General features: G+C 40.2%; 1 protein-coding gene across 1 annotated transcript in view; it reads left to right on the forward strand.

The window, feature by feature from the left end:
* The window catches only part of LOC126427307 (uncharacterized), a 128016-nt gene that overhangs the window by 86362 nt on the left and 22934 nt on the right, over window positions 1-18720 (forward strand). Inside the window, exon 6 of the mRNA XM_050089612.1 lies at window positions 5826-5863. Coding sequence (XP_049945569.1) covers window positions 5826-5863 — 38 coding nt within the window. The remainder of the gene's footprint in view (window positions 1-5825; window positions 5864-18720) is intronic.

Consider the following 18720-nt stretch of genomic DNA (forward strand, 5'->3'; position numbering starts at 1 on the left):
AGGAAAGTCTTTCTCCACCCTCCTAACAAATAGTTGGAGAGCTGTCTCACTTGATTTACCTGGTTATGTGTGTTACTTTGAATGTAGAGGAGCCCTAGTTAGCCTCCTCTCCCCAGCATGTACATTAACTCGACTGATTGGTCTCATATCCTTGGCCTTCATATGATAAATTCTCTCTGGCTTTGGAATAAAGACAACCTTCACTGACCTCCAGGCATTGGGAATGACTCCCACTGCTAGGCTAACCCTGAACAACCTGCACAGGACTCTTATAGGATTCTCTCGTACTTGTTTCAAGAGAGCTGGAAAGATTCCATCTGAGCCAGGTGACTTGACCCATTAGGATGTTCCCACCGCCCACTGGATTTTACTGAGATTGCCACACTCTCAGTTCTCTCTTTGAGTGCCTGAGAACTATTGTCTTCCAGGGGTTGCATTCTTGTCTATGTTATCCACCAGAGCATATTGAGGAAAACGAGTTTTGAGGAGCAGTTCCAGTGTCTCATGTGCTGTCTCTGTATTTTTCCCATCGTCCTTCCTCAATTAACCTCCTGGATTAGTTGGTACTCTGGTGAGGATTTTGTGAAGCCTGGCTTGAGATAAGCACCTTCCCATGCTGGTCACTTTAGAACCTTACGAAACATTCTGAGATAAATATTACATTAATTATCAGTGAAAACATGATAAATTGCCATCATATGCAACTGTTACAGTAATTAAATACAAGGAAATATTTCTATACAAACAAACGTGTCATATCAGGTGAGATTGTAATTTCCTGCTCATTTACATGGTGCTTTAGGTTACTACGTAGCACTTACCAAGTTTGAATTACAACCAATTGAACTTGACACATCTTGATCACACTGCATAATAGTTAATTTGTCAAAAACCTGTCTAATACACATTTGATAAGGATAAGGGTGTAGTGTAAAATATGCTGTCTTTTGGTGTATGGAATTGTGGAGTACATTTAGCTCTAGTCAAATTAATTGAGTAGTTCTAATCAAATTGTAGATACCCTGGATCCAGTTGAGTTCCAGTCAAACTATGTATTCACTGTACAGTTTGATGTATTGTTTATGCTTGTGGCAGTTTTGGCTTACATGTAGTACTATTTAGCATTATTGTAATCAGTGTTTATAAAATTAATGAATGAAAAAGTATACAGGGCTCTATTTAACTCCTGAAGTTGGGCTGCACAGTTTGAAATAGTACTGTTGAATTCAATTTTAGTGTTTTTCTATATAATATTTGTGAATAATATTTTATAGCTGGAAAGTGACAAATTAGCAGTTGGCTATGCATCTGATTTTTTGAGAGATCAGTCAGCAGAGTTAGAATTTTGGATTTTTTGCATCCTTTGTTTATTGCTGTCCCTCACTAATTTTGGCCGCATTCATCTTTTGTTTGTCAATGAGTTTATGATTATGTTTAAATGTGTGACAAAAATTCTACTTGCCATCATAGCACTGACCTTGGGAAAGTCCTAAAATTGCTTAAAGATTCAAGTGCAAAAGTTACATGAATGTGAATTTAAATACTGCCTCACAGTTGTCGGCCTTTTCTCACAGGAAAGTAACCCCAATGGATAGTAGGTTAAGGGCATTTCTCTTGACTTAGAAGGAACGTAGTTCACCAGAGCAAAATATTAAATGTATAGATTTTCATGTTTCAATGTTAAATGGGAAATGTTCAGTGTCAATCAATCCTGTGCATTTGATGGTAGATTCACATTACTATCTCACGTATAATATTTGAAAGTTTGAATGCATGACAGATTTTCAGTTACGTTCATTATTTGTTCAAATTAATTTCCAGTGGTGCTTACAAAGACTTGATACCATATATTGCAGTTTATAAAATTCATTTGTTTCTTCAAATAATTGCCCCCAAAATTGAGGTGTGTTACACTCAAATTTAATATAACAAGTCCAGTGTTCCAGTCAAAATTCCCGGTTGCCTTAAAAATGGCCATATATTCAATGCTGCAGGAGATCTATTTCTATCTAGTAACATTGGATTCAATTGGCAGAAGACATGCACCAGTGCAACGAACATGTTACATGGATTCACAAGTTTTGTTGAGATGTTTCTCTTGGAACACCAGCTGATTGCGTACAAATCATTCTGTCCTTCCTTTTCTCTCTTCAGGGATGACCTGACCTTGGCTTATTGGTTACTGTTGTTTCATGTTTTTGCTATTGACTGTGCACACTTGTTTGTGGTTGTGATATGCCATAGTCCCTAGAAGTACTCCCAATCTTGAAGACATGCAAAACAGCTTGTCTCACATCAAGCGAGTGTTCTGTTTTGCTATACTTCTATTTCTCTGCAAGTAAACAATCACTGAGTGAATACCTCAGTCATAGTAGTTACTGGATACCATACCATCAAGGCAAGTTACAAACTTTCGAGCTAAAGGAATACATACGTACATTGTTGTTGTATGATCGTATTTGTTCACTAGATATGTAACCACAGCAGTGTGCAGCTCTTGATGGATGCATTGCTCTTTTGTGACTGCATACAAGCAGTACTGACAGCATAACAACACCACTGCAAAATATTTCTAATCACTGCTGTAGCCTAACAGAACACTCCAAATACTGTTATCTGCATATTTGCAGAGACTCTTTGAGCTGCTTGCTGCAACTTCTTTGCAGTACATATACGATTGCTATGCTTTACTGAGAAGGTACTACAAACATGGAACAATTTTTTTTTCCTGATCAATTACAGGCCAGCTAAGGTTTTACAGTTATTTATGCTACTCCTTCTTCTGTACACGTTTTTCTTTCCACGCACCTGACGTTCAGTTTCTATCTTGTCTTTTTGGAACTGTTATGCTGTGGAGAATTTACCAACTCAATCCTGTTTCTGTATTTGGTTTGGTTTTAAATATCTTGCTAATTTATACAAGTTTCTTGTAGGTCTTTGTGCACTCTTGTAAGGCATTGAGATTTTTTAATGGTTTTAGTACTGCTACAGAGTTTTCTTTTCAGTATGCTAAGACTCATTAACCTTGTATGCCAAATTTTGTCTCCAGTTATTTTCCTACATATTTATCTATACGTCTGTATTGTTTCTGAATTTAAATGTTTGTGGTGGTATTCTGTTTCCTAATATCTTTTCTTTTTCGTAATTTTCACTATCTTTTGTTGATTCTAAAATTAGTATTTGTGATACAGATGTGTATTCTGTGTGATACAGATGTGTATTTTGGCCAGATGACTACCTTGCAAGTTGGAGGTTCTGCAATTTTGGAGAATGAATTTTTACTATAAATATCTTCTGTTAACTGAAATGCAGAGTCCATCTTTTATAGTCTTCCTTTTGTGGTTCCATTTTCCCCACCATTTGGCTACATGACTTCTCATAGATCCTTAAATTTGTCTTCCCCTGACCCTCCCACACTTCGTATTTGATAGGGATGTTGCAGTCCTGTAGTTAGCCATTACTGCTTCACTGCTGGACAAGTAATCATGCTTTTCCTACTGTTTTTCTTTCTCTCTGTTCTGTGGTTTCTCTACATTGTCAGCATTGCTAAATTATCTACAAAAGTTGAACAAACAATTTTGAAATTATCAATTTTCTAACCAAGTAGTATTCAACTTCTGGTAGTAGATTCTGAGAACTGCTCCATCTGTTCAATATTCACTTTTCTAGTATAGTCTGAAAGAAGAATGGAGTTAGTACATTGCCTTGGCTAAAGTCTGTTCTTATCTCAAATGAGGCTGTAGTTCTTTTAAGAACACCCGTGTTGTCTTCTGTATTTCAAATTCTTTAAGAATTTTGAAATAAAGCAGTCTTGCTTTATAGTCATAAGCCTTCTAAAATGTTACAGATGTATTCCAATAGTATTTTGCTCCTTTAGTCCTCCATCTATTTGGCCTTCACAGGACCATCCTGTCCTAAGCCATCTCTGATATATGTTGTATTTTAGAATTCTGCTGTTGTCTCCTTGAACTTTTCATGGAATTTCATTGAATCTTATGTGAACATGGTTATCAGTTATTCTAGGCCAGGAATCTTACTTTTATTATTCAGTGGTAATGGTCAATTTCAACAGATATCTATGTCTGACTCTGGAATTCATCATCTTTTCGGAATTGTGCTTTGTTACTGGCACACAAGCTGTCTGATATTCTCAAATCATATTATTGTTGTCCTCATATCTTTTTAGTGGTGTATGCTAAATGTCTTTTTCTTTGTAGTTTTCCTTTTTTCTTACATCTAGTCAGGCAGACATTCATAAGTGAAAACATTTTCTACCAGGACTGATATGGAATATACTTATTCAAAATTAATTTGGCAGTTTTACAATTCTCAAGTGGTATCTCAGTGTGATGTCTGAATCCTTTATAATTCCTTTTGAGGTAATACTTGTGAGGTAATACTTTCGTGTTAACCATGTTTACAAATTCCATTTTCTTTACAAGATGGGAGTCTTTGTAATCTGTATGCCTAGAAATTGGTAGTACTTCATGTACTAATTTCTATCAAAGTCATGTCATACTCCACATCTTAATATCCACTCCCCAAGAACTAGGCATGACATTTAATAACACTGACTTAGTTCATAGTAAGCTGTCACTTGAGAATGGCATAAGTCAAAATTCCAGTTGTAAATAAATTCATTTAATAGCAGTTTGGCAGATAATGTTCTCATCTCCATTCTGTGCCAGTCTGAGGATAAAAGTTAAATAAAATCTGTATGTTCTCCTCTGGAACTTCATCAGATGCTTCTCAACATTGTTCTGAGGACTGTTTTACCTTCTGCATTGTTATCCTGATCTATTGGTGCATGTGCATTAATTATTATGTACCTCTCACCTAAATATTGAATTATTGCAGGGAGAGAGACTTCTGGAGGTAATGAAAAATTTGGATTTTGGATTGTATGGGGGAAGAGGCAAAACAGCAAGGTCATTGGTCTAATTGGATTAGGAAGGATGGGGAAGGAAGTCGGCCATGCCCTTACAAAGGAACCATCCTGGCATTTGCCTGGAGTGATTTAGGGAAATCATGGAAAACCTAAATCCGGATGGTCGGGTGTGGGATTGAACCGTTGTCCTCCAAAAAAATTTGGTACCGTTTGGAACATAATTGCCATTTATGAATGCAGAGCCTAGTTCTGTAGTAGTTTCGTGAATTTCTTCCCTGTGTTCTCTGTGAAGAATCTACAGTTCTCTGATTGTGGTATTTCTTCATCTGTGAATGTTATATTTTGTAATACCAATTTTAACTTGTCCATTTACAATGTGTGAAACTATTTTGAGTTTGCCAATATTTATTGTTGTTTGTATATTTAATGGTCCAAGCCTGTATGTAGTTCTGGGTGTGAACTTAAGGTTGGGTTTAGGAGTCACTCCTCACCTCTGCAAGTTGGTCTGGGCTGCCCAGAGCACAAAGGTCCAAATGTGTCACTTATGATGATGGATTCATCTGTCAGTGCATGGCAGTTTTCATAACGGAAAAAAAGTGAAAGAAAATGTTACACGAAGTGTAAGTGCATAACAGATTAAAGATGTTATTGGTCACTTTCCTATATGAAGTGTCTAGTAGGAAGTATAGCTACAACCAAATTACTGGCTTGTGTAGTTATTTACAGTACTGAAGACAGTGAGAAAATGGAGAATGAATTCTTACTAACATTCTGTTTCATTAACTGCAACAGTTAATCATGTCCTCTTAAATAATATTTTCAAGCCTAACTTACAGCATTTTGTGGACCAATCACATGTTGGTGGGCGTTAATAGAATTCTATGTATTTACTGTCTCATCAGTTGTAAATCACTGGCCATTTCTTCAAATATTTCAGGTGGAAACCTCAATAAGATGTGCATCTGATAGTGCAAGGTAAGTTTTCATAATTCACTTCAGAACTTCTTCAGAAATATAAATTTTTGTTTATTAATTGTGACAGTACTTCAGTTATAAAATGCACTACTGTAATGATTCTTTAATACTATTCTTTGCAACAACTGTTATGTGACTATTCCTAGATAAATAGAGCAAATGTCTGATATCCACACAGGAAAATAAAAGTTCAGGTGGCATATCAGCATCTGTATTGTGTTTAATGCAGAATGTCACATGAAAGCATTTAAATTCAACAGATTCATCTTGATGGGCACAAGCTAATATCATACCGCAGTAGAACAAGTTAGAAGAAAGGGTGAATGGCTATATATCCAAAAATTGGAGCTGATTCCCAGCCTTTCAGATTAATGAATATAGTGGTGAACACCTCTCTCAATGCGGTGCCACAGTGGTGCTCAGGTAACGCACAAGCTTGTAGTCGTTTACGGGCCACCATCAAGAAGAAACACAAGTAGCTGGTGCCACTTTCAGTAAGGCTGTAAAGACTTAACTGGTGAATCCTCATTCTTTTTGTTTCTCCTTCATCCTGGTATGTTCCTGAAGGCTGTCCCATTCGTTAGACACATTACAGGTGACAAGGTAATGCATAATTGGCAGCTCCAGGTCAATGGGTAGGGTTCTCATGTACCCTCTGATACAGGTCAGGCCCAGAAGGGTGAGTGACTGAGCTGTTACCTTTACAATTGCCAATTGGTCCCTCTGTCAGGAGTTTGGGGGGTGTGACCTGAGGTGCGAATAATCATTTACGGTGGGTGAATCCCCCTCTGAGGGGGTTCCCAGTTGGAAAGAGCATGCCATTGGAGATGTTGGCAATCATGGGGGATTCTTTTGCAATGTATCAATCACCATCTTAGCGTGTGTCTACTAAACATAAACATAAACAGAATGAGGCTATAGATTTGAAGGCCCTCCCAAATGCACCTTGGTTCCTCATGGTGTCACATACTGAAGAGTGTCATTTCTTTGCGACAGCTAATGCATGCCTTATTCTGGAAGGTGTTGCAGTTGGAGACTCTGTGAAATTTTTCTCATTTATGATAAAGATGGATGCAAACTTAATGCCCACATGCACTCAAAAATGGTTCAAATGTCTCTGAGCACTATGGGACTTAACATCTATGGTCATCAGTCCCCTAGAACTTAGAACTACTTAAACGTAACTAACCTAAGGGCAGCACACAACACCCAGTCATCACGAGGCAGAGAAAATCCCTGACCCCGCCGGGAATCGAACCCGGGCGCGGGAAGCGAGAACGCTACTGCACGACCATGAGCTGCGGACCCACATGCACTCATTTTCTACCATTTGCTCGAGTAGTTTTTGCCTCAAAGATTAAGGGAGGCTGTGAAGTAATCACAGTCCAACCATACATTCCAAACCAGATGCGTTCGTACAAATGTCAACATTATAATAAATCGTGTATCCAGTCAAAACATGGCCAAGTGTGTTACTTTTGGCAGAGATGCTCACGAGGGCAGCTGTTCGCCTCCTCTCTGCTGTATCAAATGTAATCCCGTGAATGTCCCAAGTGTCTTAATGAGCTAGCACCCAGTAGATCTGAGTGAAGGCCATCAAACCCCACCCTGTCACTTGAAATTGTTAGCTAGTTAAAATCCGTGCATTTTACCATCTGGCAATTACAGTACCATTTTTGCTATGCCGTGCGTAATGGAGGATATGCCCACCAAGACTTCCAACTTCAAGTCAGTGTGCAGTAGTGAAATCACACAGGTCACAATAGCATCCCTGTCTCCTACTACAGCTACGCAACAAGCAATCAGATCTTTACATTTGGTGGCGGAATCATGTGCTACACAACTGTCAAGCTGAAAGGACAAAATCAATACTCCTGCAAAGACTTTCTACAGCTAAAAACATACTCTTCATCCGTCAACTAGAAAGTTCTAAGAACTCTAACAAAAACAAATGGTCTTCTCCTTCCCTGACTTGGAGATCCACTTCAGTGGTGTTGGCATATGTACCCTTATCTGGCTGACCTCCATTTTGCTGGTGCCCACTGCCTACCGATTTTCTGCCGTGGAATTCAGACTGACCCAGAGAGAGTGCCAATATGTTTGTAGATCTCATGGAACAGGATTCTCCAGCCTCTTCCCCCTGTAACAGTGGATTTTTGAAGGCTTGCACTCAGCAGCCACCAAGGTGACTAATATTCATTTGTTCCCTCTTCCCCAATCCCCATTATGACTTCTCCAATGGAAAATTCATGGCATTAGATCCCAGGAGGGATTACAGCTGCTCTTGGAATTGCAGTGTCCGCTTGTTTTCTGCTTCCAAGAAAAACAATTAACCTCACAACCCATTTGACGTTTCATGTTTCTTTCTGGTCCTCTGTGACCTTTACCTCCAAGGACAGCATTCCACCTCATGTGGGAGCCATGCTGGCCATCCATCTCATTTAACATGCGACTGCTAGCTGTTGCAATCAGCATTGCCCTTCCTCATTTCACCTTTTCTCTTTGCAACATCTACACCTCTCCATCATTTGCTGTTACCAAGTCAGACTTACTGTAGCTCATTGGTCAGCTCCCTCACTCCTTTTTGCTGCTTGGCAACTTCACTGCCCACCATCTGCTTTGGGGCTCTTAGAGAACCTGTCCAAGAGGTTCCCTCTTAGCTGACCTTCCGAATCATCTCTTACCACTAGAGCACCCACGTTCCTTTCAGATTCAATGCACATTTCTTACCATTTGGACTTCTCATTCTGCACTGTCCAGCTCACCTGTCATCTTTGGAATGTGTGTTCTTATAGGACAATTATCCAAGGATTTCCACCCAATAATCCCCAAACAGCTTTTAGAGTATAGCCAAGAGACAAAATCCAATAATAAGTTAACTTGGCAATACAACTTAAGATCATTTATAAAAACCTTTAAGAATGATGACAGTTGGCACCATAAATACGGAAAACATTAAGAGCAGCAATAAACTAAAAAACATTAATAATAATAATGGCAACTTGGCACCATAAAATAAGAGAAATTTATTCTGCAAGAACAAATTACAATGGTGCTTTAAAAGATTTTACACCACAGACCAAGATCAAATAATAAGTTAACTTGGCATTACAATTTAAAATTTTTTATGTGAAAGAAGTTTGAGAAAGATAATGGCACTTGGCACCATAAAATAAAAGAAGCGCAACACACAACCAATAAGTATAATAACAAAATAATAATTTGATACAACCAAAGGGCAAGGGCAACTCCCAACACAATCACAGATGACCGAGCTCTCACACTTCAGAGCCTTCCCACTAGAAACGGTCCCCGAAATAAATGCTGAGAGCTCCCCGACATGCCTCCCACAACTGCCCATCACATACGCATGTTGGTTATGTTTTGTAACACACGACAGATAATATCAACACAAGATAAAATTTAAAAATGGAATAACAATATAACATCCCGACAGCACATCATAACCACAGCACCGTTAACTCAGGCGCTCTTAACAGGTGCCGGAAGCCAACACACACAAATCTTAATAAGCAAAACAATAAAAGTCAAGCACACATGAATAGTCAAACCACAGTCTTAGAAATGCCTTAACAACACCAAACGCGACCATTCCACCAAGTTAATAATAACACAGTAAGATAAAAATACGGAACATACCACTAAATGCTGTGACACAAACCAAATTGACGAGATCGTGTTGTTCAGGTCCCAGAAGACCATATATACTAAGTGGAAGTAATTCACTATACGTATACTGTCCAAAACCGCCTTCCTTAGGCAGACTTTACATAATATGTCAAATGCCAAATATACCATACATGAACGCAACTCCGGGCAGGCAACAGGATCCACCTACATGAATTCCTTCAAAAAGGAACATACAGGCACCACCAAAGGTTACGCTGAGCAGACCGCGTGGGTAACGACCCACTCAGCGGTATAAACAAAAGATACTCCAGTTGAGTAAATAAATTAGTACCAATGAATATCGTGATGTGTCACACACACACAGCATAAACTTCCAATAACGCCGTCCCACATCAGAATGAAGTTCAGAAACCGCAGCTGGAGCTTCCAGCAGAATATCTGACTAGCCAACCGAGCTCACACCCTAACCTGGCAGACGACTCCAAAATTTAGCAACTGGTTGTCTCCGGGCCAGAGTATCACAGGACCCCACCGGACCTCCTCATCGGACAGGCAGGCAGAACAAGTAACCCGACGCCAATTAATCACCAGCGCATGGCCAGCACAGCGGCGAGTTGATCCACCCCAGACCACTCTGCTCATATTGCGAGGTACAACCACCTTAGCGCTAGTCACCAGCAGGTCAGGCAGAGCGAACTTCATGTTCCGTGCAATATCGAGAAACCGACTACCTTTCACTTTCCGCCAGCCACCACGAACACACGCCAGTGACGTAATAGCAAATCACCACTGGAGCCCCACCCACACTAGAACAGCGAACTATAATCGATTATAGCGCGTGCTCTAAACAAGATCACATGATAGCGGTGCGCGCTGTATCAACCTGACACATACTCAAGTGATCACTTCCTGTGTGCTATCCATGCGCCGACTCCTACCCCACCTGAGTGCAAATCCAATTGGCAAATTTCTACATCTACATTATACTCCGCAAACCACCCAACGGTGTGTGGCGGTGGGCACTTTACGTGCCACCGTCATTACCTCCCTTTCCTGTTCCACTCACGTATGGTTCGCAGGAAGGACTGCGGGAAAGCCTCCGTGCGCGCTCGAATCTCTCAAATTTTACATTCGTGATTTCCTCGGGAGGTATAAGTAGGGGGAAGCAATAATATATTCGATACCTCATCCAGAAACGCATCCTCTCGAAACCTGGACAGCAAGCTACACCGTGATGCAGAGCGCCTCTCTTGTAGAGTCTGCCACTTGATTTTGCTAAACATCTCCGTAACACTATCATGCTTACCAAATAACCCTGTGATGAAACGCGCCGCTCTTCTTTGGATGTTTTCTATCTCCTCTGTCAACCTGACCTGGTACGGATCCCACACTGATGAGCAATGCTCGAGTATAGGTCGAACGAGTGTTTTGTAAGCCACCTCCACCTCCTTTGTTGATGGACTACATTTTCTAAGGACTCTCCCAATGAATCTCAACCTGGCACCCGCCTTACCAACAATTAATTTCATATGATCATTCCACTTCAAATCGTTCCGTACACATACTCCCAGACATTGTACAGAAGTAACTGCTACCAGTGTTTGTTCCGCCATCATATAATCATACAATAAAGGATCCTTCTTTCTATGTATTCGCAATACATTATGTGTTTCTGTTAGGGGTCAGTTGCCACTCCCTGCACCATGTGCCTATCTGCTGCAGATCTTCCTGCATTTCGCTGCAATTTTCTAATGCTGCAACTTCTCTGTATACTAAAGCATCATCTGCATGGAACTTCAGACACTACTAGGTCATTTATATATATTGTGAAATGCAATGGTCCCATAACACTCCCCTGTGGCACGCCAGAGGCTACTTTGTCTGTAGACGTCTCTCCATTGAGAACAACATGCTGTGTTCTGTTTGCTAAAAACTCTTCAATCCAGCCACACAGCTGGTCTGATATTCCGTAGGCTCTTACTTTATCAGGCGACAGTGCGGAACTGTATCGAACGCCTTCCGGAAGTCAAGGAAAATGGCATCTACCTGGGAGCCTGTATCTAATATTTTCTGGGTCTCATGAACAAATAAAGCGAGTTGGGTCTCACACGATCGCTGTTTCCGGAATCCATGTTGATTCCTACAGAGTAGATTCTGGGTTTCCAAAAATGGCATGATACACGAGCAAAAACATGTTCTAAAATTCTACAAGAGATCGATGTCAGAGATATAGGCCTATAGTTTTGCGCTTCTGCTCGACGACCCTTCTTGAAAACTGGGGCTACCTGTGCTCTTTTCCAATCATTTGGAACCTTCCATTCCTCTGGAGACTTGCTGTACAGGGCTGTTAGAAGGGGGGCAAGTTCTTTCATGTACTCTGTGTAGAATCGAATTGGTATCCTGTCAGGTCCAGTGGACTTTCCTCTGTTGAGTGATTTCAGTTGCTTTTCTATTCCTTGGACACTTATTTCGATGTCAGGTATACTTTCGTTCGTGCGAGGATTTAGAGAAGGAACTGCAGTGCGGTCTTCGTCTGTGAAACAGCTTTGGAGAAAGGTGTTTAGTATTTCAGCTTTACGTGTGTCATCCTCTGTTTCAATGCCATCATCATCCCAGAGTGTCAGGATATGCTTTTTCGATACACTTACTGATTTAACGTAAGACCAGAACTTCCTAGGGTTTTCTGTCAAATCGGTACATAGAATTTTACTTTCGAACTCACTGAACACTTCACGCATAGCCCTCCTTACGCTAACTTTGACATCCTAAGGCCGACTGGAGGCTATACCCCTCCCTCACGACCTTCACACAGCTGTGAAGACCACGTAAAGTATCTTCCAAATGTTATCCTTACCACCGAAGGATGTTCCATACCGTGCACTTCAAGTTTACTGTAGTGTGTCTTGGTCCCTGGTGGACTGAGGCATGCAGCGATATGATTCGCTTGGGGAGATACGCTCTCCACATTTTGAACCATCGTCCTGATACATCTGCTGGAGGGCTGGTATCTGTAGTCCGTACATGTGGGGCTTTATAAGCTGTCTGTCTTTCAAAACTTCCTCTAGTAAATGGGGCAAAGTGGTCTCAAGGTTTATATGGTTTGACTTGTCACACACATTTATCCACGAAAACGGGTTGCCTGAATGCTCGTCCTGGGTATCATTGTCTTTGCTATCCCAAGCAACCATATTATGGAATCACCCAACAGGCGTCTCAGCTCCCTTTTCGCCAAGGATTTTAAACTCTGTTACAGTTCCACACAAACGTGTCTCCTTGTGTGACGTCTTCAGCGTCGTTCCTATCTTCTTTTCTCGTGAAGCATGGACAGTGGCTTTCACTTTTCCACTGCCAAAACCTTTTGTATGAATATTTGGCTGTGTAATGAGTTTCTTACACCATCTTTACATCTTGCACCTTTCGTTCTTCCATTCATTGAAACTAGAAAATTCCTGTTGCTAATATCTGATAGGAAACTTACTTGGTCCTCCCATGTATTCTTACCTGGCTGTACATGGTACCCAGTTCCTCAGTGTCCTACATCTCCTAAGTGGTACTTCCAGGGGAGCGGATCAGACCACCCTCCTCCATTTTTTTAAAATCCCATGTCCATTCATAAGTAGATTATGGGTGTTTAGTTCATTCCTCTGCACTTCTGTTCATCATTTGCTGTCTTAACACACTCCACCATCATGGAACATGTTTCACCACTGGTGGCTTTTACACGAGCCCGGTTGAGAGTCTATGCAGAAGATGCTGAACAACTAGTCATACTGGCATGATGTCCTCCTCAGTGGATAGGCATGCCGTTTCTCTTTGGCGCCTGACCACTCATCTTATTCCCTCTTATTCCATGACTCCCTTGCCTTCTAGTATGGGTCATGCCATTCATCTCAGTTACCTCGTGGAGTTCACTTTTGGCTTCTGCTTTGCAGCTTAATTTCACAGTACCTGCCACATTCCTGATGGTTGTGAACCCTTCGCCACCTTGGCTTCATGTAGCAGCCCATATTCATTGTAGACGTCATTTTCTTCACTTTTGTAAGCAAGACTCACTATAGGAAAAAATGCATAAATAATATGGACTAATCTGTCGTCGAGGTACAAAATTCTTTACAATATTACACTCTACACGAATTGTACTGACTGGCAGTCGGTTCACCAGTTGATAACTCAAAAATTTTATCAGTATTATGTACCATCACTTGTCCCTCTGAGAAACCTAGTAGCCATCCTATTAAATATTTGTGACTGAAGTCCGCAATGTGTTTTGTTTCTATCTTTGATTTAAACATATTAACGTTTGCCTTCACCTCATACCTCAAATCCCTTAACAAAACGTTTCAAGTATACATATGAATTTTCAGTGTTGCAAGTGCCAAGAGGCATTGACACAACTTCCCAATTCTCTAGATGCAATTTATTATTAATTCAGTGACGTTAGCTATGCTTTCGTATGTTTCCAGCCAGTCAGTGCTGTACATCGCTACCCCCTGCACATATATTGGAGGAAAGTAGTTTGCTTTCAATTTAAACCAATTAGGATTAGAGTGAACATAGTTTCATCGCAGATTCAAATGACGTGGAGACTTGCATACTGCTTGTTTTTATGCAATTTTCAGGAAAAATATCATGCAGAAATATCCTCAGAGGTATGAACTGAAGTCATGGTAGCGTCGAACATTGTACATCAGCTGGTTCCTATTGGTGAAGTGACAATACAGTTCTTCAGGTGGCCTTAAATCACCAAGAGCTCCATACCCCAAACAACATCTAAATTGACAGTTCCATGTTTCTTGGATTTCCACATTGTCTTAGGCAATGTATCCTTTATAAACACGCTGTAAAATCTCGTGATTTTAAGTTTGCTGACGAGTTTAACCAGATCTGTGTTATTAATCCTTTTTTCCAGTATCATTTCTGTGGGCCTTCATGTACAACCGAAGCCATGTAAATATAGGCCTTTACCTATAGCAATGGCCTCCATGGTCATACTATGACTTTCAGCTGCTTGTAATTACTTTTCGCTTTTTCGGGCGTTCTGTACTGCTTGAATTATATCAGCTCTCCTAGCTAATGAAACCAGTAGCTGACAGCCCAGCAAATGCAGGTATCAGAAACAGAATTATTCCATCAGATGTCTTTGATACTTGTAGGAACGTGGGCGTTTTAACACATCATTTCCTTCCTTCTTTCTGCCTAAAGGCACCTTTTGCAGCGGTCACCAATTTTTAAATATCCCATAGGTTTTTCTTCTTCTTTAGTATACAGTGAACTGAATTCAGGAATGCTTGAAGGTTAGTCCAGTATCCAATTTAAGTTCGAGCAAACATTGCCTTATCAACCATATATTCAGAAATAGCTTGTGCTGCATGAATATCTGTCCCTTGACACACCTGTGTAGCCTTATCAATGAATATTTGCTCTGCAATACAGTGATCTTTGTAGTGTAGGCAATGATGTGCACTTTGTATACATTGTCCAATGCATTAAGGGGATACGGAATCACCTATCCCCGCAATGTTAATATATGCCTACTATAGGGAACATTTTCTCACAAACTACTGGAGACAGAGAGGTAAAAATTTTACTGTATGTGCATTCATATGTTACAACAATACTGAAACAACAGTTTATTGTCAAAGTATTTTATTACAGAGATATTGTACATTTATTTTTAAGTAAATTTTTTCCATCGCTTTTTACTAGACTATCACCCCTAAGTCTTTTGTAAATCAAGTAATTAAAAAATCGTTGTTTCAGTATGTAATAGGGACCTATGTCACTACGTCATAAATATTTCAGACTTCTAGGTTGACCAGTACCTGAGATAATGTTCCTAGATGAAGTAAAAAGTAAACTTACGGGAAACGGAGAAAGAAGATTAAAACATTCCTGATCCGTAGCTAATACCCCCTTCACAGTCTTCATAATCATCTTCAAGTCTTCTTTTGGCACCCCTCTGCACCTGTCTTGCTTTTTTCACTAATGTCTTGATTATATTATCAGCATGCCTTAGTCTGTGCTGATCTAAAAAGAACATAGCACGTACCGTACGGGAACCAACACACATACCCAACTTTTGAAGGACCTGGCATTTAGTTATATTTCCAAGATTGAAGGTTGCCACAGCATCATACACACCAAAATGTAGTGTATTAATTCCGACAAACACTGTTTTTGGGAGACGATGCCATATCACACTATTCAAGCACTCGTTGGGGTTCTGCGTTTTTCCGTGAAGACATTTCATCAGAAGACTTCTGTCAGCCAGATCTCTGAAAATGGGCTTTATTTCTGCCATGATGGCTGATGGTAGACTGTGGTGGTGAATGTATTTCTCTCCTGTTGTTAGTCCCCTATTGTATTTACACCAGCTGTTTTCACCTTTGGGGCACAAACCATGTTGTGGATGCTCATCCGTGGATGCAGTGTGGAAATATAAAGCCCATATAGCTCTCCTCATTTCTTCAAGATTGCCTGTATTTTGCCTGATTGCAAGGCCATAGCAGTTCTGAATGTGGTCTATTATGGAATCAGTCAATCTTCCTCTGCCATCCAAGGTTTTCCCATCATCTAGTTTTTTCCCTTTCATAACTGATTTTAACCTTCTCAGCCTGGCACCCATTCTCTTCTGCACATGTCCTATACATTCAAGTTTGCTTATATTTACACTGTTCCCATATGGTTTGCTTTCCAAAACTTCTTTGAATGCTTTAGAGTCACTATCTCCCAGATATTTGACATAGCGAACATTATACCACTGTGAAGAGCGATGAAAAATTTTCTTCACCCCAGCAACCTCCATGCCACCACTACTACCATAATAATTAGCAATACAGTCATCACTGTGTTCATTTTTCAGCCTGCCTGTGCACCTACAGTATTTAGACATTATTGCAACATCAATAACCTTGCCAGTATCAACACTAGTTGCTGTTACAACACCATTGTTGGAGGTGTGGCCCCTTTTCTGCCAAGTGCCATCAAACGCCACTGTGAGGTCACGACTGCCGTCATTTTCTTCCACTGCTTCTTCCACAGCAACCTGCATTGACTTCTGTGCTACATCTTCAACTGCAGATCCTAGTACATAATTGTAAGCTTCAAACTTTGAAGGTGCACTTGGAAGATTTAGAACACCACATAGCATATCACCAGCTGCTTTGCCCTTACCAATTGCTCGCAATCCATAAACTAACCTAATATTTACACTATAAAGTTCAGTTTTCTTGTATCCATTATTTACAGTTACTGAAACCGAACTTGGAAACTTACAGCTGTATTTACAAACACTGCATATTAAATTAAACTGGGCAGCCAGGCCAACATGGGATTCTACTTTCAGAGAAACGTTTCCATGACATTTTTTGCAGCACAAACTGTTTTCAAGAGCTTCACACAATATATTCGTATCAATGAGTTCAAAAACTTCATTCCCTCTATCAAGTAAATTATATTTCTCTTCCAAATCTCTTAGTTTTTTATGAGAAGCACTGTTTTCATTTGGTGTAAGTTCGTTCGGCAAATCAGTAATAAGTGGATTCACATTTTCCAACAGTGATGATGATGAACTGCTTTGCTTTGCTAATGAATCATTATTTCTTTTCTTTTGCCAGTTCACACGCTTTTTAAATACTTTTGCTTTAGCTCTAGGCATTTTCACTGCGAAAAATGAAGCACTAAATACGAAATAACTCAACAACAACTACTTTCTTATATCACACTATTTACAAAACAGTCCCGCCACAAAGTCAAAGAGTAACTTGAGGAAACCAGAGATAAACATTTTCGGGCAACTAGTGTATAAATAGTCGCTGGAAACCGGGATATTTGAATTCATGTCACTTTAAAGGTACTGCCAAAAAGTTCATGGTCAGCCACGAGAGACGTGTATAACTAAAGCGCAATACCCGATCTCACAAATATATAAAAATAAAGTAGTTATAATTGTAGTAGAGCTATGTATGATACGTCATTTTAAAGAGGAAACATGGCAGAATATAATATGCCAATAAAAAAAATTCGATTTTTTAACCCAAAATCCGATTCCGTATCCCCTTAAAGCCCTTATCACCATAAGCTAGGTGCTATTTTAGTTTTGTTCCAGCTCCACAGAAATTGTATCCAGAGATACACAGTTCTGATGGCAGATTCTCGAGAATACCACCTCCAACTTTGTTGATACGTTTCGTAGCACTCATGTCACACTACTGCATGGTTTCAGCTTTGCTTTTCGAATTACATAGCAAATTGTGGGTGTTCACTCAGCTGTTGAGCTTTGATGAGAAACTAAGCCATTTCATCAATGCCCTGTTCCTTTGACATCATATGACCTGCTCTGTGAGGAACATAATGGGTTCAAAGCTTTCCTGTAATTCAGGGCTTCACAACATACGTGCTCGCGGAGCAAGCTGTGAGCAGCAAGGCGCGAGCACTGAGCAGCGCGAGCACGCTACCCCCACTACCGGACCAGAGCGGAGAGTGGGGAAAGTCACGTGGGGCACACAACGGCTGCCGCCGGTCAATGTAAATCCGTGGCCACCCACAGGGATATCACTCACGAATTATTACTGCGACAAATGAAACAAATAAAGGAGAATGTACACGTGCCACATAATTTTACTTAGTGTATGCATCTACATTCGTATTAATTTGTGAACTGTTACACAATAAAAGGTGTCACTGAAGTGTGGGATTCTCGGTTACCTTGTACTTTTTGCCCTTTACAATTGCGTCTATGTTCGAAGTAATGTTCTTGCGCATTGTAGGCGCAGCGAGCAGTTTAAATTTCGATCAGACAATGCGTTTCTCAGGCGCGTCTTGTTACATTTCATTGCAGAGAACAGTTGTTCACAAACATACGTGGAACCGAACACTGATATTATTGTAGCCGCCAGTTTGTGCAAACAAGGAAATCTATCCTGAGGGAAGTGTCTGTAGAATTCCAAAATGTTTTTCTTGTTCTGAAATTTGTCTCTGTATTCTCTGTCACACTGCAGGTCAATAATTTCTAGTTGCAGCTCGGGACGAATCTCTTCAATATTCGCTGAATATGGAGAGGAGAACAGATCAAAATCACTGTCTAGTGCTGTCAGATCTTGAAAGCGTTGATCAAATTCTTCCTTATAGGCAACTAAACTATGTGAATAACGTTCACAATCTTTGTGAACATCTTGCATGGATGATAATTTAGGAAAATGAGCTAG

Source organism: Schistocerca serialis, chromosome 11 (genome assembly GCF_023864345.2).
Source record: "Schistocerca serialis cubense isolate TAMUIC-IGC-003099 chromosome 11, iqSchSeri2.2, whole genome shotgun sequence".
In the NCBI taxonomy this organism is placed as follows: Eukaryota; Metazoa; Arthropoda; class Insecta; order Orthoptera; family Acrididae; genus Schistocerca; species Schistocerca serialis.